Raw genomic sequence first — 20,730 nt, 5'->3', positions numbered from 1 at the left:
CTTGTTACCAATTGAATTTAGTGTTAAGTTCAAGATTTTGCTACTAACCTATGGGGACACCTTTCAACTAGCATTCCTTAGCCATTCTTTTGATCAATTAATGACTACCATATGGTCCTGCCCAGTCTGCAAGTGGCTCATAAGTCTATACACCTTCTGTTTTACATCATCTGCGCTCCAAAATTCACTGCCTTTATTAATCCATGGTGAACTTTCTCTTCCACATTTCAAAGCTGAGATAAAGAGTTGGCTATTTCAACAGGCATACCCCTGGCTAATTGGAATCAGGTGCCTTGCCCGCTTGTATGTCTACTAGCCTATTTGTTGTTTTTTATACACCTGTTGTTTAATATTTCTACCTTGGATTGTTGGTATCCTATTGATTTTGGAGCTCCTTTCTTCATGTATTTGTTTTAGAATGTACACTGCCCAAAGCGGTCTAGTAATTCTGCAAGAAATAAAAAGAAATAAAATACTATATGCAATTTTGGTCGCCACATCTCAAAAAAAGATATAGCAGAATTGGAAAAGGTACAGAGAAGGGCAACGGAAATGATAAAGGGGATGGGACGCCTTCACTATGAGGAAAGGCTAAAGTGGCTAGGGCTCGTCAACTTGGAGAAGAGAGGGCTCAGGGTGATATGACAGAGATCTATAAATTACTGAATGGAGTGGAATGGGTAGATGTGAATCGCTTGTTCACTTTTTCCAAAAATACTAGGACTAGGGCCATGCAATGAAACTACCATTTAAAATGCTTTGAATATTAACCCCATTAAATATTAGAGAGAAAGCCCATTAAAGGACTTTATTTATTTATTTATTATTTTCATTCCACTCTGGTTTCCAGTATTCTTTTTCTTGGAGTGGGAGTGTGTGGTGCAGTGGTTAGAGCTACAGCCTTGACACCCTGAAGTTGTGGGTTTGAATCCCGCACTGTTCCTTGTGACCCTGGGCAAGTCACTTAATCCCTATTGCCCTAGGTACATTGGATAGAGTGGGAGCCTGCCGGGACAGTTAGGGAATAATGCTTGAGTACCTGAATAATTTGTAATCCGCATAGAATTGTAGGATATGCGGAATATAAATTATTAAATAAAAGAAATAAATAAAAATATATACTGTATCTGTGCCTAACTCTGTACTGTTACCATAGTAAGCTGGCTAACTAGCAAGGGAACCCCTTACAGTCTGTGTGCCCAGATTTAAAGATAAGAGGCTGAAAGAGTATTGCTGGCACCTCTAGGGTGAGCCTCAGCTCCCACTAACAAAGAGGCCACTACACCTGTTACAAAGGAAAAATAGAACAGAGAGTTTTAAAAATAGCTTAAGCCATTATATTAGAATGTTAAACTAGATACACAGCACCTCGATTTGAAGATATACTGGCAACTAGTGCCAAGTGTGGGCAAAGTGGATTCTTCCCTGGCAGCTCCAGTTACAGAAATAGCAGCCTGTGAACTTTATCTGAAAAGGAGCCTGAGAGAGAGAGAGACAATACAATGCAGCAGTCTGGCCTAGCATTAATAAACACACACATATTTTTATTGCATAAATAGATCCATCCGTATCATTATTGCTTACTGCTATTTCTTTTTCTTTTTCAAGGAGTACAGATCTTTGTTTGAAGGTGTAGGAAATGAGAGTGGAGATAAAACCTTGGAAGACAAATTTTTTGAGCATGAGGTAAGAGATATAAGTTCTGAATCAGTCGGGAAAGTGGGTTCCTAGAAATCAAGACCAGGGCTTACAAGCAACCACTCTGATCTGTTACTACCTTTGAAATTTTCTATCCGGGGATCACAGCTAAGGCTCAAACAAATGTGTCCGAAATAGTACAATTAACTCCCTCTTATACAAAGCCGCATGGCAACAGCCCCGGAGTCTTTTAAATCTCTATGGGCTTCGGGGCCATTACCATGTGGCAGCCGCTAGTGCGGCTTTATAGAAGAGGGGGGTAAGTATGCTAGCCAGAGGTGGGCAATTCCGGTCCTCGAGAGCCACATGCAGGTCAGGATTTCAGGATATCCACAATGAATATGCATGAAATAGATTTGCATCTCAAGGAAGCAGTGAATGCAAATCTCTCTCTCATACATGTTCATTGTGGATATCCTGAAAACCTGACCTGCCTGTGGCTCTCGAGGACTGGAATTGCCTACCCCTGTGCTAGCCTATTTTTGAAATGGTACATCTTTTGACAGAAGTCCTCATTTCCTACAACTTGTAGAAAGGAAATAAATACAAAAAAAATATCACTGTATGACTTTGCCAAACTCTTACAATGTAATCCCTTCTACTTCTGCTATATCTTCCAGCAAAACTCTTAGCAGATGTTGCTTGTTAGAGTAAGCCTCCAAGACTGTAAGATATCTGTGCTCCAATTAGATTGACCTAGTGCAATACTGGCACAAGTCCAGATAACATGCCATTTAGGTATTACAAAATAACACAGACTGTTTCTATATTTGCAATGTTATATACATATATTATAGCTGGCATACTCTTAAGGTTGTCTGAAACACCCAAGAAATATGGGTAAATACCTATAAACTGTGGAGAACCTTAAAGGGTAGAAATTGTCACTTTCAATAAACATATGTTAAAAAAAAAAAAGAATAACAACCCCAGAGTGGTAAATATGACCACTTATATAACATGCATTAAGTAGTTAAATTTGTCACTGTAGAGTTATTAATATTAATACAACTTGGGCCTCATTCTCTAAAAGACGCTGATCTTGGTGGTTGCCTAAGAAGCAGCCGCCAATCACGTGTGAATCATGCATCGTCATCCTTTAGTGAATCGCATTTAATTTTCTAACAGATGCGGGATAGGCACATGAGATCTCTCAGAGAGAGAAAGAGATAATGGTTACTGGGGATGGGCAGACTAGATGGGCCATTTGGTCTTTATCTGTCATCATGTTTCTATGTAGGCCAGCATTTTACAGGCATATATTTATGACATCTGTCTCACGCCTACGAAGAAACATAGGGATGCTTAACGACATCCAAGGCCACTTCTGGTGGAAATCACGCACATGCCAGCCTTGGGCATCAGTAGGCATGCCTAGACACCTCTGTGACACCTATATTATAGGCGTCCTTCCCGGCATAAATTTTTTTTGAAAACGTGCATCCCAATTGGCTGCTGAGATGGCGGTAGGATGTCTACCACCAACTAGAATTGGGACACTGTTTGGAGAATCAGCCCCTTAGTATCCATAGATTATCTGAAACAAATAGATCTGTGAGTGGTGATCAGCAATGCTACAAATGTTTGGCATAAATTTAGGTACAGTTCTGTGAGTTATTTTCTATCACAACCTACAGGCCAGTTTTTGAAGATTATACAGCCTAAAACATATCTCTGGGTCTTCCAGAGTTCTTCAGATTAGAATACCAATGACTACACGGCAAACAAAACAAAAAGGCAAACTGATAGGCAAATAATTAAGGGCTCTATATTCAACAGCAGCAAGTGGCATTTTGCTGACTGCTGCTTTAAATCCAGAAATTCAATGCAGGGCCATGTCTGGGCTCCATCACTGAATTTTCAAGTATATGGAGCCAGTTAAAATGTAGAGAGTCATTTTCAAAAAGGAAGTCTAAGTCTGATTTGGACGTTTCCCACTAAATGTCTAAGGTCAGAAGCACAAACGTCCATTTTCAAAAGATGAACTATTACATGTCTGAATTAAAAAAAAAAAATTGTCTGTTTGGACATCTAGGCTGACAGAACATCCAACCCTTATGAAGCAACTTTATACCCCATTTTCAATTAAAGAAAGTCCAAATCTAGACTATTTGAATGTGGGAGGAGCCAGCATTGTGATGGACTGGCCACACAGAAATGCCAGCAGATCAGTGGGACCCCTTAGAGGGTGCTGCTGTGAACCTCACATAAAGAATGCCAGAGGTACATCTCACCATATACCCCTTATAATATATGCTAAGCCTTCCAAACTCCCCCAAAACCTACTAGACCCACCTGTCTACCACCCCAGTAGCCCTCATGGCTGCAGGTGGCACCTATAAGGCAGTAGAGTAGGATTTTGCTGGGTTTTAATGGGCTCACACTTTCTACTTTAAATGTAGTAGTTAGAGTGGCTGATGGGCATGGGCTCTCCTCTCTATGGTTCACTAGCCCATCTACCAGGCTACTTAAGTCACTTGTGTGATGCTCTACTAGGCTTTCCCATACCAAGTGATGCTGTTCTAGAGACAGGTATGTACTCTTTCATTCAGATTTGTGAGGGGTTGGAGGGGTTTAGTGAGCAGTAGGGGAATGTGTGTGTGTGTGGGGGGGGGGGGGTCATACCTTAATGTATCCAGTGGTCATTTAGTCACTTTGGGTACTTTTTGTGGCACTTAAATGCTTCTAAAATAGGTCTAGCTCCGAATATCTAAGTTCCATCCAGGACATCTTGGTTTGATTATTGCCACAAGACATCCAAGTTAAACACACCCAAGCCCACACATAACATGCCTCCCAGCACACCCCCTGAAACTCTGGACACACAGTGAGAGAAACATCTCGCTAGACATCCAGGAAAAGGGGTTTTGATTAATGACACTTGGATGTCCAGATATTTTAGTTTTTTGATTGAACCCTATGGCCGATCAAGTGTAATATTCAACACTTAAACTGCTATGAAGAACTGCAAAAAGACTGGACTGCATTTTATGTGGTCCTTTTTATACAGTTACCCCAAAACAGCTGGGAAATGTAAATTTATCTGATTCAAAAACAATAATAATAATGGCCATCAATCTAATCTAATCTAATCTAAACCTTAAGTTTATATACCGCATCATCTCTATGAGTATGGAGCTCGACACGGTTTACAAGAACTTAAAATAGTAGGTAGAGAAGAAGAAAAAGGATTACAAGGACTTATGTGAAGAAGGGAGGAGAAAAAGGGGGGGAGGACAGAGTTATAATTTGATGAAAAGCCAGGTTTTCAGTTGTTTGCAGAATAATTGAAGGAAGTCCAGGTTCCTCAACGGGATGGTGAGGTCGTTCCAAAGACCTGTGATTTTGGAGAGAAGGGATTTTCCCAGTTTGCCTGCATAGTGGATGCCTAGTAGAGAGGGGAAGGCTAGTTTATACCTTTGGGCAGTTCTGGAGGAGTTGGGACTGGAGGAGTTGAAGGATAGCGGGATACTTGTGGCATATCTACCTTCCAGGTGCACCTTGATGATGTCACAATGAGGTCAGCATTGTGCTGCTGGCTACTTCCTCTTCCTGTGAACTAGAAGCCACATTCAGGTCTAATCTGTGTTTTGATTCTGTTTCTAAGTTGGGCCAGTGTAAGTTATGGGATTTACCTTTGTTCTGAAGAATGAGCTGATTGTTGCAATGTTTTAAGACCAGGAGAGTGTTCTTTCGAGCAAGATATCACTTCTAAACTATCCTCTCTGAAATAATGTCTCTGGGAAATCGAGAGAAAGCTTATTGGATGACTTAGGGTGCCTTTCCTGCCAGTCTTTGTGGAACTTAAACAAAGTTTATAAGAAGTCTATATGGTGTTCAAAGTCCTATCCTTTCCACTTCTAATAGGAGGTGAGTATGCCATTTCTGTACAGCTTTCTGTGTAGCATACATCTACCGGTTCCCACCTTCCATACTGATAATGTAAGTTCAACACCCACTTGGTACGTTTCATCTTCTAGTTCTCCTTTGAAACATAACATATTTTTTTTCCTTGTATTAATGGTAAACTGTACAATTCTGATATCCTAGAGGAAAAAGATACAACACAGCAGAGTTCTCTGTCTGCCATTCCCTACCTCACTGATATTGCTAGATCAACTAATATATAGTTTACAAAATGGTATACTGTGTTTTGGTTATCTTTTTCATCATCCTATACTTACAATGCTGAATGAGTGATAATAAAGAGTATAAAAAAAGTATAATCTTAAAAAAAAAAAAAGCGTACCCACGTCTATCACGGGACCATTGGAGACGTCTTAATGACGTTTCAGAAACCTGCGTCTATCTTGCGCGAAGAGGTTGTAGGGACGTCTACCGCATGCCTAAGTACCGTTTGATTGACACTTGCATTTGCCGGACGTCTAAAGCACGCCTATGTTAGACGTACTAATAGAGAATTTACCCCTTAGTGTATAAGTTCTGCGTGGGTTTCTCTTACCCAGGTGCATTACCTTGCATTTTTTAGCATTGAAGCCTAGCTGCCAAGTCGTTGACCATCGTTCCAGCAGCATTAGGTCCTGTGTCATATTATCAGGTAACAAGCTTTTTCTTACTATATTGCAAATTTTGGCGTCGTCGGCGAACAGTGATACCTTTCCCCTAAGTCCTTGCGTCATGTCTCTTATGAATAAGTTGAAAAGAATCGGGCCCAAGACTGAGCCCTGCGGCACTCCACTAAGCACGCTCGACGCTTCTGACGGGGTACCGTTCACCACCACCCTCTGTAGTCTACCGTTCAGCCAGTCCCCAACCCATGTAGTTAGAGTGTCTCCCAATCCTATTGATTTCAGCTTGTTCAATAACCTTCGGTGTGGGACGCTATCAAAGGCTTTACTGAAGTCCAAATATACCACGTCCAGTGACTCTCCGGCATCCAGTTGTCTAGTAACCCAGTCAAAAAAGCTAAGATTGGATTGGCAAGATCTGCCCTGGGTGAACCTGTGTTGGTGGGGATCACGTAGATTTTCCTCATCTAGGAATGTGTCAAGATTCCGTTTGATTAGTGTTTCCATGAGCTTACACACTATAGACGTGAGACTCACTGGTCTGTAGTTTGCTGTCTCTGTCCTGCAGCCCTTTTTGTGGAGTGGGATTACGTTGGTGGTTTTCCAGTCCAAGGGGACTCTTCCTGTGTGTAGGGAAAGATTGAAAAGCACAGATAATGGTTCCGCCAGGACCTCCCTTAGCTCCCTGAGCACCCTGGGGTGTAGGTTGTCCGGTCCCATGGCTTTGTTTACCTTGAGTCTTGTTAGTTCATTGTAGACGTCACTGGGCGTAAATTCGAAATCCTGAAACGGGTCTTTTTGGTTATCTCCCGTCTGAAGCTGTGGACCATCTCCTGGTGCTTCACATGTGAAGACTGAGCAGAAATATTCGTTTAGTAGTTTTGCCTTGGCAGAATCTGATTCTACAAAGTTACCGTCTGGTTGCTTCAGGTGTTCAATCCCATCTTTGTTTCTTTTCCTGTCACTAATATAGCTGAAGAAAGATTTATCCCCTTTCTTAATGTTCTGTGCTAGAGTTACCTCCATTTGTGTTTTGGCCTCTCTGACTACTTTTTTGACAGCTCTAGATCTGTCTAGATAGTCCTCTTTCGCCTCTTGTTTTCCTAAATGTTTGTAGGTGTTGAATGCTTCTTTTTTCTTTTTGACTAGGTCTGAAATTTCTTTGCTAAACCATTGGGGTTTTTAGTTTCTCCTGCATTTACTTATTGTTCTTATGTAGCGGGTTGTTGCTTCCTGTAGGATGGACTTCAGAGTCAACCACATATCCTCCACATTGTCAGCTTTTGCCTGTTTATGTAGCTCTTGATGGACAAAATCTCCCATGCGGTTGAAGTCTGTGCCTCTAAAGTTGAGAACCCTCGTTGCTGTGTTTGACTTAGAGAAACCTTTCTTGAGGTTGAGCCATACCATATTATGGTCGCTGGAGGCCAGTGTATCACCTACTGAGACTTCCGAGACGCTATCTCCGTTGGTGAGTACTAGGTCTAGTATCGCCTGGTCCCTGGTTGGCTCCAATACCATTTGTTTGAGACGTGCACCTTTTATGGAGGTTAAAATTCTTTTGCTGCTACATGTAGTCGCGGAGAGTGTGCTCCAATCTGCATCAGGCATGTTGAAGTCTCCTAGTATTACTGTGTCCCCGCGCAGTGTGATGTTTTCTATGTCCTCTATTAAACCCATGTCTTGATCTTCCTGTTGCCTGGGAGGTCTGTATATCACACCAAGGTATAGGCATTTTTCAAACCCTCTGGCTAGGTTCACCCAGAGGGATTCCCCGGTGTATCTAACATCTGTGATTCTGGTAGTTTTGATGCTTTCCTTAGTGTACAGTGCTACCCCTCCTCCCAATTTACCCTCTCTGTCGCAACGAAGCAAGTTGTAGCCTGGTATTACCATATCCCACCCATGCGAGTCCGTGAACCAGGTTTCGGATATCACTATCACTCCAAATTATTGTTTATTATTTCAGTCTCTAATTCTAGAATTTTATTGCCCAAGCTGTGTGCATTAATATACATAGCCCTCCATACCTGTGAAGAGATTCCCTTATTTGATTGTCTACCTCTTAAATTATCATTGATAATATTCCCCGACTTATTGTGGATATTATTTGTACCTGCTTTAGACCCAGAAGTGTGGGTGTGACCTACCTCCTCAGGGTGGTTTCTTACTGCTCTGGGATATAAGTATGTACCCTCCCCCAACTTACCTAGTTTAAAGCCCTATGGAGTAGGCGGGTTAGTCGATGTCCAAATACGTTCTTACCTCTCCTGGTTAGGTGGAGTCCGTCTGGTCCTTGTAGTCCCTGGAGCGTCTCGCCGTGGTCTAGGAATCCAAAGATGTACTTTTTCCCCCAAAAAAAGTGGATGGAAAAAAAGGGTGCGTTCTATGGAGCGAATACCAGGCATTCCCCCCACCCCCGCCACTGCTGCCTCGTCCATCCTGGAGAACTCGCCCTTCGGTGACGTGTCTTCACAGCAGCAGCAGCGGAAGGTAATTAAATCCAGCGGGCAGGCTTAGGGGAAGAGGGAAAGAGGACAAAGGCTGGAAGGCAGTGAGGAGAACATAGAGGGGAGGGAGGAAGGGGCAATTGTTGGGCCTGAGGAAGGGGGGGAAAGGACAAAGGCAGTGAGGGGAACATAGGAGGGAGGGAGGAGGACAAAGGCTGGAAGACAGTGAGGCGAACATAGGAGGGAGGGAGTGAAGGAGGGAAGAAAAGACAATTGTTGGGCCTGAGGAAGGAAAGAAAGAGATAAAGAAAGAAATCACCAAATGTGGGGGAGGGGGTGAAGAGGATAAAGGCTGGAAGGCATTGAGGGTGACATAGGAGGGAGGGAGGGACAATTGTTAGGCCTGAGGAAGGAAAGAACGAAAGAAATCACCAGACACCAAAGGTAGGAAAATTGATTTTATTTTCAATTTAGTGATCAAAATGTGTCAGTTTTGAGAATTTATATCTGCTGTCTATATTTTGCACTATATTTGTCTATTTTTCTATAGTTGGTACTGAGGTAACATTGCATATTTTAAAAAGTCATCTGCCTTCACATCTGTGTCTTGTCCCTGCCTGCCCTGTGCCCTGTCCTGGTCTATCACTAGATCACCAGAAGGAGGACAGGGTACAGAGCCTGGCATAGAGGGGGGACAGGTTGCAAAGCCTGGCAAGGAGTGTGGGGTTAGGTGCAGAGCCTGGCAGGGAGAATTTGGTTCCGAATATTTTTTTTCTTGTTTTCCTCCTCTACATCTAGGGTGTGTCTTATGGTCAGCTGCGTCTTATGGAGCGAAAAATACGGTATATTAGAGGTTGAGAAGTGCTCAGAGATTTCAAACAAATGAGACCATCGATGAATTATATCCACCTTAGGGAGGCTCTTTTCTCAATCATAGCACTGTGGTTTATATAAATGTGCATACCAAAGTCAGTTGAAAAATTAGATACGATTATATATGGAAAAACCATGTACATGGAGAATAAACAATCAAGAACATACAAAAACAGCTTGGAGAAAACGAATCAAACAATACAAGACTAAACTAAAAGAAAAACATTCTACACAAACCAGATAGGCTTAGAAATCCAAGATACCAAAATATTATTCAAATTACTAAAGGAACTCACAGACACCAAACCCTATCTGGCTACTAATAATGCCCCCCTCCATCGGCCTCTCAACTAGCAGAATTCATAAGAACATAAGAATAGCTTTTCTGGGTCAGACCAATGGTCTATCAAGCCCAGTAGCCCATTCTCACGGTGACCAATCCAGGTCACTAGTACCTGGCCAAAACCCAAGGTGTAACAATATTCCATGCTACCAATACAGGGCAAGCAGACTATGGACTTTTTCTCCAGGAACTTGTCCAAACCTTTCTTAAAACCAGCTACGCTATCTGCTCTTACCACATCCTCTGGCAATGCATTCCAGAGCTTAAATATTCTCTGAGTGAAAAAAAATTTCCTCCTATTGGTTTTAAAAGTATTTCCCTGTAACTTCATCGAGTGTCCCCTAGACTTTGTAATTTTTGACGGAGTGAAAAATCGATTCACTTGTACCTATTCTACTCCACTCAGGATTTTGTAGACTTCAATCATATCTTCCCTCAGCCATCTCTTTTCCAAGCTGAAGAGCCCTAACTGTTTTAGTCTTTCCTCATACGAGAGGAGTTTCATCCCCTTTACCGTCTTGTTTGCTCTTCTTTGAGCCTTTTCTAGCGCCAATATATCTTTCTTGAGATAAAGAGACCAGAATTGAATGCAATACTCCAAATGAGGTTGCATCATGGAGCAATACAGGGGCATTATGACATTCTTAGTCTTGTTAACCATCCCTTTTTTAATAATTCCCAGCATCCTGTTTGCTTTTTTGGCCATCTCCGCACATTGGGTGGAAATTCTTTAGAAACAAAATAGCTAGGGAAACCTTCACTGGAACCCCAACCCAATTGGACAAGATCACTTTACCCCCCACAGAGAAAGAATCATGTGCAGCGAATAGAACCTGGTCTGACTTTCCAAAAATACAATGGTCCAACATAAATAAACTATACAATAAGTACAGCCATGCAGCATGCAACCTTAACTACTGCCCCCCATACCTGTTAAGAACCTCAAGCCTGAAATTCCATACCCACCTCTTGCAGTGGGTACAGTCCATGCTCACTGAAGGCCTTTTCCCACAGGATCTCAGTGAAATCATCATCACTCTGATCTTGAAAGACCCAAAGGGAGCAACAGACCTACCTTCTAACTACAGACCTATAGCCTCAATAACTCTATATGTCAAGCTTATGGAAGGTCTAGTGGCAAAACTTCTCACGGATTACTTAAAACTCCATAATATACTCCACCCCTCCCAATCAGGCTTCAGGACCAACTACAACACAGAGATACTACTAGGCTCTCCTGGTTTCAGCCCGACAACACTTGAGCAAAGGCAAAAAAATGCTAATCATACAACTAGACCTCACCGCAGCATTTGATCTGGTTGATCACAACATACTACTACAAATACTAGAGACAATAGGAATCACAGGCAGGGTTCACACATGGTTCCAAGGATTCCTACAATCCAGAAACTATAGGGTAAAAACAAACAACAGAAAAATCATAATCCTGGCACAACCCCTGCACTGTGCCCCAAGGATCCCCACTATCCCCAACACTCTTTAATCTATATATCTCTTCACTTGGCACCTGCTTAAACCAACTAAACATAACATCATACAGCTACGCAGACTACATCACCATCCTCCTTCCCTTTGATCAACTGACCCCCACAGCAATAAACACACTACACAAGGCACTAGAAATAGTAAAACAATGGATGAAAAACCACAAACTAAAACTAAACCCAGACAAAACAAAGTTCCTACTTCTCGAAAACAACGGTCCCTACCATAATGAACCTTGAAATAACTTCCATCGCATACCCCATACAACCCACCTAAAACTACTAGGGGTGACGACAGACAGAGGCCATACCATGCAACAACATTTAAAAAAAATTTTTTTTATTGATTTTCTAAACTTCAAAACTATATATTAACAAAACAGTCCAGAAAGCCTTCACAGTCATGCATAACCTAAGACAAATCTGAAAATTCTTCAATAGAACACAATTCAGACTCCTGGTCCAGGCACTAATACTAGGCCTACTGGACTACTGCAATATCATATACCTACCCTGCCCCACCACCATGATTAAACAACTATAAACAGTGCAAAACACAACCCTCAGACTGATCTACTCACTGAAAAAGTACGACCACATCACCGCTGCCTACCAAGACACGCACTGGCTACCTGTACAAGCACAAATACTTTTTAAATTCTACTGCATACTCTTCAAAACCCTACATAGCAATGGACCATCCTACCTTAACACTTGCCTAACTCAGAACAACTCTTCCAGCGCAAGGAGAACTCAGACACCCTTCACCCACCCCCCAATCAAATGCATTCAGCATAAAAAAATACACAACGGACTACTCGCCACACAAGCAGCAAAATTAGACAGCCACATCTCCAATTCACTAATCTCAGCACCAAACTACAAAACCTTCAGGAGGGAAATAAAAACCAGATTATTCAAGAAATATATCAAGACAAACTCCTGATACAACCAATAACCTCACCCCATAAACAGACTATAAATGTTCCAACCAATAATTTCCCTGTAATCTTCTGGATATGACCAGAATCTCATCCTTTCGTAATCCACCTAGAACCGCAAGGTATTGGCAGAATAAAAGAAACTAATGTAATGTAATTTATATAAACACAGTGCTATGATTGAGAAAAGAGTCTCCCTAAGGTAGATATATAATTCACCTGCGGTCTCATTTGTTTGAAATCTCTGAGCACTTCTCAACCTCTAATATAACTTTGAATATTAGTCTACAAAGAGGTAATTGATGTCCATTATTATTATTGTTATTCCTATTTATACAGTTGTCATAATTAACTAAGTACCAAATATCAGCACTTAACTGGCTAAATGTTGACTCCACCCTTGGAACACCCACCAAATAGCCAGTTTCAGCTTGAGTGCTCACCGAGCATTTTCAATGACATTATTCAGTTAAGTGCTGCTGAAAGTGCCTAGTTAGGCCCAGACAGGCAATTTAAACAATCAGGAGCCTTTCCTGGCCATTTAAATATCAAGCCCTTAATATTTCCTTAGACTTACTATTATAACCTTAAATGTGTTTATCCTAGTTCTTCCATGATATGTTTCAAAAAGAAGCAACTGGTACAAATATTTCAAACTCTCAGTAGAACAAGATATTCTCACCAAACTAATGCACTGTCAGGTTTCAAAAACTTACTGAGTAGTAAAATAAGATGGTAATTTCACCAATGTTATGCAATCCTAATTTCTGGCCAGACTGTAACCAGCAAGGTTTGTGGCTGAAACCCTAAGAACCAGAATTATAAACATGTGTTAATGCTTTGGTGCACATTATTATCCTGTTTGCATGTTATTTTACTGCAGTTTGCATCTTCTGCAGTGGGACCTGGTTACTACTAATATGTATTGGCACTGGTAATACAATAGGGCATGTTAGTAACTCTAGCCTTTTGTTGTAAACACACCCAGGAAATGCCTCTGGCTGTGTGGGGGGGGGGGGGGGGGGGGGGGGAGGGGAGAGGGAGTCCTGACATATACAATTTGAGCACTCTGTAATCATATGCATACAAATTTAGCTAGTCAATGGGGAGGGGAGAGATTTTCTTCTAGCAAAATTTATGTGGCTAACTTTGGAAATCAGTCAAATTATGAAAATTCACCCTTGATCGTTAATTCAATCAGCTCAGAATCAAGCTTAGCATAGCTTATCATATGTCATTATGATTTTATAAAACTGAATATGAATTTGTGCTGTATTAACAGGTTGCATAAGAATATCAATTATAAAACAGTAATTTCTAAAAAAATGAATCTGTTAAGTTGTGGGGTGTTTTGTTTTGTTTTTTAGGTAAAAATGAATGTTCTGGCATTCAATAACCAGTTCCACTTTGGAGTGTTTTATGCCTACATTAAGCTGAAGGAACAAGAATGCAGGAATATTGTATGGATCGCTGAATGCATTTCTCAAAGACACAGGACCAAAATAAACAACTATATTCCCATTTTATAAGGATAATTAACAGTCACAGGGTATAACTGAACAACATTTATCTAAATGGCACTTATTAACAAAAACCTTTCTGATTTTGAAAAGGAAATATTGGCAGATTATGCAAATTGTATAGCTAACAAATCTGACTATATTTTAATTGAGGGAGTTTTATATTTAGTATGCCACACACAGTATCAATTTCATAAATCTTGCAGTAGATATTGGAAGCTAGTGTTGTAATCAGCCATGACTGCCAAAAATGTCATCAGACAACAAACCATGTGGTCTGGGACATATTTTCATGTGTCATTGCTGAAGCATGCAGTACAAGAGACTTGTAAACACTATACAGAAAAATAGCAATAAAACTATGTGATATCTGTCTTTGTTCTTTTATTTTTGCTGGCCACGTGACTACAAATACAATCTTTATTGTAATTTTCCACTAGTTGCTCTGGACACAGGCAGTGGAACACTGTTTGGTTTGGGGACCCAGACGCTCTGCCCTAGCCTCAGCGGAATCCTGCAGCACAGCCTGTCACCAGCTCCTGACTCTACCCCTATACTTCCTCCCAACATTGTACTTTAAATCTTCAGGGCAGCCACTGCGCGTTAGCAAGCAGGTTTGCCCCTGGAAGTAGATTGAAGAGTTCCGGGGCAGGCCTGCTTGTTGATGCTGCACAGCAGCTGCCCCAAAGATTTAAAGAACAACGTCGATAAACAGATTGGGAGGGCGGGCACCAATCAGTGACCGCCAGTTATTGGGGAGGCCATGGCCCCTGTGGCTGCCCCTGTTCCGACGCCTATGGCTCTGGAGTCCTATCACTTTGGATTAATTAGTAGCCATAAACTGGTGGTCTTTTCTAATTTTTAAATCGGGGCCATTTTGCATCCAAATAAGCTGATAGAGAGCCATCTTCCCATGTAGAGCCATGACACTGCTGGCCAGTGTGTATCAATGTCATCTATCCCCCACTAAGCCTCCTTCAAATTTTTGATTTGAGGCATCCTCAGTGAAATAGGCATTTCCAAATGCATTCTCTTCTTCTATTGAGAAATGTTGTTCTTCAAGCAGCTGCACAAACTGTATATTTGATTCTCAGAGAAAATGTTCCTAGTGATGGCACCTGTACTGTGAAAGCACTTGCAGCCACTGATTTTGTTTCACTCTCAAAGAACTCTAATTACATGGAAAATAAGCACCTCAGAATAGGAGCACCTCAGAATAGGAGCAAATTTTGATTTACCATAGGTTGCATTAAATTGTTCTGGGTTGGGGGGGGGGTGTTGGTAGACTCACATTTTCCATCATGAATGCAGTGGTTAGAGTGGATCTTCCTCCCTATGGTACACTAGCCCACCGCTTAGAATACTTAAGCCACCTCTGTGCAGCTCTACTAGGCTTTCTTATGCCAGGTGCTGATGTTCTGGAAGCAGGTATGTATGTTTTTATTCCAATTTTTATAGCGGTGTGGGAGGGTCAGTGATCACTGGGGGAGTGTGTGGGGGTCTGTACTTTGTGTCTACAGTGGTTATCTGGTCACTTTGGACACTGTGACAGGCAGGACCCTGTCACTACCAGAGACTCCGCTGCTAGCCCTGCTTATGCTAACCCAGTGCCTATTCCTAGGGAAAGAAATAGAACTGTAAAGTCTGGTAAAGAGACAGGAGGCAGAAAGACAGAGAAGGGGAAATAGTGCAGCAGCAGTTCAAAGTTCCACTATATTTCCCTATTATTCCTTATTCCTTTCCATTGCAAATGCAAGCAGTGTCTCACTTCTGGTTCACCACACAATTGTTTCCCACGTACACACCTTTATAAGACCCCCAGGGACCCCTGAAGAAGACTTTTTGTCGAAACGCGGACCGTGTTGGGTCCTGTATCCCTAGCGGACTAGGTCCTTTAAGGCTCTTATGTGGATGATTTACTTTTATGTGGATGGAATTATTTTATGTGGATGATTTTAGTGTACCTTTGGAACTTTGATACTTTCAAATAAAGTCCATTTGGGAACATCGTCACTCCACAGAGGTTTTTTTTCCCTATTATTCCTTATACCAACCTGCAGTGGGAAAAACTCTCTTTAATTCTACAGCTTTGCAGGCTGACAAACAAAGGGGTAAAGGGAGAGGAGTCAGCAGAGATGATATGCACCAAGCAGTGCAGGAGCCTGGGAAGAATAAAGCCTCTACAGCTGAGAGCTGGGGGAAGGAGCAGCAAGCCAGAGCTGGGAGGCTGAGAACTCTGCCAGGCACATTAACAAACAGAGAGTTTATGCACCAGTCCCTCTACCTCACAGGATTTTTCAGCCAGAAGCAGAAAGGCAAGAAAGGAATCCAGTTTCCAAAGAAAGGTTAGCTTGGGAAGGGGAGGATGCTGAGGAAGAATTTACACAAGCTGGCTGTGAGAAACGAGGGCTTCCACAAGCTGAGGGTGGGGAGCCAGAGGAGAAAATAATTTGGAAGTAACTGAGCAGGGTTTTGATTCAAATAGCCCAGATTATACCAGGGAGTGCAGTTATGAACCGGAGGAAGGTATGGTTGATGAAAGCATGTATGAATAAAGCTGATTAACTAAGAAATCTAATTGTTTAAAAGTTAAATAAATGATCCTATTGATAAGGAGATTGAAACTGAAGTTTGAATGAGTGTTTGGGGACAGGAGTGTGAAGGGGCTTTGGTGCAGTGGGCGAGGGAATCCCACCACAACTGAATTTTAAAGCCAGGTGTAAAAGTAAGGCTGTTCCAGGTGCCCAAAGCTTGTCCCTGTCCTAAGTCACTGAACAACTAGGAACTTGGGTGGAGTACAGGGTCATTTATTCTGTATAAGGGTGGTGAAAAGTTCCCACACAAACTGGCCCTAGCTATAGGAAGTCAGGGCAGTATTGTGAGAGTTTATTATTTATTCAATTTTCTATACCGTTCTCCCAGGGGAGCTCAGAACGGTTTACATGAATTTATTCAGGTACTCAAGCATTTTTCCCTATCTGTCCCGGGGGGTTCACAATCTTCGAAAAATTGCGAGCCATGGAATCAAGGGTGAAATACGTGGATTAAAAACTGGCTGGCGGATAGGAAACAGAGAGTGGGGATAAATGGACAATACTTGGACTAGAAAAGCATCACGAGTAGAGTGCCGCAGGGTTCAGTGCTTGGAACCGTGCTCTTCAACATATTTATAAACGATCTGGAAATTGATACGAGTGAGGTGATTAAATTTGCAGACAACATGAAGTTATTCAGAGTAGTGAAGATGCAGAAGGATTGCAAAGACCTGCAATGTGACATGAACACGCTCGAGAAATGGGCTGCGACATGGCAAATGAGGTTCAACGTGGATAAATGTAATAATAATAATAATAATAATAACTTTATTTTTGTATACCGCCATACCCAAGGAGTTCTAGGCGGTTTACATTAGATTAACAAAAAAAATTACAAGTGGTTTAAAAACAATTGAACAATATTAGAGGCAAGCAATAAATAATACGTGGTTCGAAAACAATTGAACAATATTTGGAGCAAGGAGGTAGAATGAAGTTAGGAGAAGAGAGGGGGGTAGGTTAGGGGGGGGAGGGGGTGGGTAGGTTGGGAAAGGAGGTGGAAGGGGGGAGGAGGAGATTGTTGTTCATTGGAGAGGGGTGTTAGGTGTCTTGTCCATGGAATAGGTGAGTTTTGAGAGATTTTCTAAACCCAAGGTAGGTGGGGGCCTCAAGGACAATTTGGGCTAGCCATGGGTTCAGTTTGGCAGCCTGGAAGGCAAAAGTTTTATCAAGGAATCTTTTGTAGTGACATAGTTTTAGGGAGGGGAAGGCGAAGAGTTGAATTCTGCGGGAGTACTTGTTTATGTGATTCAGATAGAAGTGAGGGTTTAAGTAGCTTGGGGATAGGCCAAATACTGTTTTATAGCAGAAGCAGGCAAATTTGAATAGGACTCTGGATTCAAAGGGTAGCCAGTGAAGTTTGTGGTAGAAAGGGGTGACATGTTCCCATTTTTTCAGGCCGAATATGAGGCGGACCGCAGTGTTCTGGATCATTTTGAGTCTTCTAATGGTTTTCTTCGTGGAGCTCAAGTAAATAATATTGCAGTAATCTAGTATGCTAAGGATGGAGGATTGTACTAGCAGGCGGAATGAGGTCTCGTCAAAGTATTTTTTAATGGTGCGGAGTTTCCATAGCACCGCGATGCATTTCCTAACTGTGATGTCTGTGTGTTTCTCCAGGGATAAATGTTTATCTAGTGTGACTCCCAGTATTTTTAAGGTTTGTTCGAGGGGGAAAGTAGATCCTTTCACTTGAATTGTGGTGTCTTTGATTTTGTCGTTGGGGGTGGCTAGTAAGAATTTTGTTTTGTCGGGGTTTAGTTTTAGTTTGTAGGATAACATCCAGCGTTCAATCTGAGTGAGTATATTTGAGAGTGAGGTAAGAAACTCTGGTGTGAAATTGGTTAGTGGGATGACTATTGTGATGTCATCCGCGTAGATAAAGAATTTGAGTTTGAGGTGATGCATGTTGGTAACAAAAATCTTATACACGAATACAGGATGTCCGATGCGGTACTTGGTGAGACCCCCCCAGGAAAGGGACTTGGGAGTACTGATCGACAAGTCGATGAAGCCGGTGGTGAAAAGGGTGAACAGAATGTTAGGAATGATTAAGCAGGGGATCACAAACAGATCGGAGATTATCATGCCGCTGTACCGGGCTATGGGGCGCCCTCACCTGGAATACTGCATCCAGCACTGGTCGCCATACATGAAGAAGGACATGGTACTACTTGAAAGGGTCCAGAGAAGAGCGACTAAAATGGTTAAGGGTCTGGAGGAGTTTCCGTACAGCAAGAGATTAGAGAAACTGGGCTCTTCTCCCTTGAAAAGAGGAGACTGAGAGGGAACATGATCGAAACATTCAAGATAATGAAGGTAATAGACTTAGTAGATAAAGACAGGTTGTTCACCCTCTCCAAGGTAGAGAGAATGAGAGGGCACTCTCTAAAGCTAAAAGGAGATAGATGCCGTAGAAACATAAGGAAGTTCTTCATCCAGAGAGTGGTAGAAAACTGGAACGCTCTTCCGGAGGCTGTTATAGGGGAAAACACCCTCCAGGGATTCAAGACAAAGTTAGACAAGTTCCTGTTGAACTGGAACATATGCAGGTAAGGCTAGTCTCAGTTAGGGCAATGGTCTTTGACCTAAGGGCCGCCGCGTGAGCGGACTACTGGGCACGATGGACCACTGGTTTGACCCAGCAGCGGCAATTCTTATGTTCTTAATGTACCTGGGGCAATGGGGGAATTAAGTGACTTGCCCAGGGTCACAAGGGGCAGTGTGGGTTTGAATCAACAATCTCAGGGTGCTGAGGCTGTAGCTTTAACCACTGCATCACACTCTACTCTTTGGAGCTGGCACATACCAGAGTGTCCATTATTTGATTGTTGCTACCAAAAGCATTTTGAGGATAATGTAAAGGCAAGAGAAGTAGACTTGGGTCTCTGCTGCAGAAGGCTGCCAGAACTGTGGTAAAGCAGAAGCTTATGGGAAAGAATTGTGTGAAACGGTTTCTTTTGTTTTGGGTGAGGAATAATAAAACCATTAACTCGTGGGGATGCTGAGAGATTGCTATATCCTGCAGAGAGGACTTTATGAAGAGTGGCAAGGTGGTTTTGCTGCCAGTTTACATGTATGAAGGAATATAAAAGAAAATAAACCTTTTTTTCTGTTTGGAATTTAGAAGGGCTCAGAGACTGTTTTTATTTGAGAAACCTGCATTACCCCATTGGCACCCTGTGGAGACTGGATCAGTGCGCATTTGGTAGGTGCTCAGGCCTTGCCCTGCTGGAGGGGCTTGACCCACCACAATACCTTATGCACTGACACAGTCTCCATCAAGGGCTATATGCTTAGTCCAACGATTTTCCACTTTTTTCATTCTATATTTTTCCGAAGGCATGAAAAAGGTGGAAAAAGGTGGAAAAATCGCTGGACTAAGTATATAGCCCTTGATGGAGTCTGCCCCAACTTTGTTGGTTGGGCTGAGAACTTTTTAACGACCCCTTGTAGGAGCGTGTCAAGCACTTATGCGCACATGTTATAGAATATTAGCAATTATACATCTAACTGATAACAGTTAGGCAAAAGCACTTGCATCAGTTACTGAACTAGCATAAGTGCAAATACTGAAAGTTAGGCACATAACTGCAAACTTACGCTAATATTCTAAAAAGGCAATTACGCTCAAGATTGCCAATATAGAATTTGCACTTGGTGCACAGCATCCCAGCACCTAACTTTGGTCAAACTGTAGAGAATTATCCCCTTGGAGGTTATGTGATTGTACAAATAAATCAGTGTTTGTCAGTCTTTTGTGGTGCAGGTGCCTTTGCTGAGGTCCTTTCCTGGTAGAATCAAATGCACACAATTGGGCAGCTGAGGCGTCGGTGTGGATGAGACACAAAACCAGCAAAATTGAAGTCAAAGCTGGCAAGAGAAAGGGTGAAAGAAAAAATATAGAAAGGTTTTCATTTTCTAAAGTTTATCTAATAAACATCTATTTTACTTTTTTCTCTACCAGAGGTATTTTATTGGTGTATCTAAGATTTTTTCTGTCTTATCATGCCAGACAGATTCAGCTTATATCCAAGGATATCTCTGTTCTGTCCTGATTGATCTTCCCTAGCTCTTCTTATCAGTGAAATTGCTTCCACAGGGATGTTTAATATATCTAAAACTTTCAACACTTACAATGGAGAGGTCAAGAGGATGTAAAAACAAGCACAAGTTCAGCACTCTAGTATATTTCTCATATTGTTATCTTAGAACAACACAGTCCAAATGGGGGGAAAAAGTCTGTATCACTTTTCCTTCAACTTCAGTCAACTTAT

At 41.9% G+C, this 20,730-nt stretch overlaps 1 protein-coding gene across 2 annotated transcripts in view; it reads left to right on the top strand.

The window, feature by feature from the left end:
* The window catches only part of ATP6V0D2 (ATPase H+ transporting V0 subunit d2), a 63,591-nt gene extending 49,357 nt beyond the window's left edge, over positions 1 to 14,234 (top strand). For both annotated transcript variants that reach the window (XM_033934000.1, XM_033933999.1), the window contains exons 7-8: positions 1,609 to 1,686; positions 13,707 to 14,234. In XM_033934000.1, coding sequence (XP_033789891.1) covers positions 1,609 to 1,686; positions 13,707 to 13,868 — 240 coding nt within the window. In that variant the 3' untranslated portion in view covers positions 13,869 to 14,234. The remainder of the gene's footprint in view (positions 1 to 1,608; positions 1,687 to 13,706) is intronic.
* The last annotated feature ends 6,496 nt before the right edge of the window (positions 14,235 to 20,730 follow it).

This window comes from Geotrypetes seraphini, chromosome 2, assembly GCF_902459505.1.
Source record: "Geotrypetes seraphini chromosome 2, aGeoSer1.1, whole genome shotgun sequence".
In the NCBI taxonomy this organism is placed as follows: Eukaryota; Metazoa; Chordata; class Amphibia; order Gymnophiona; family Dermophiidae; genus Geotrypetes; species Geotrypetes seraphini.
This window is presented reverse-complemented; position numbering and strand designations above follow the sequence as displayed.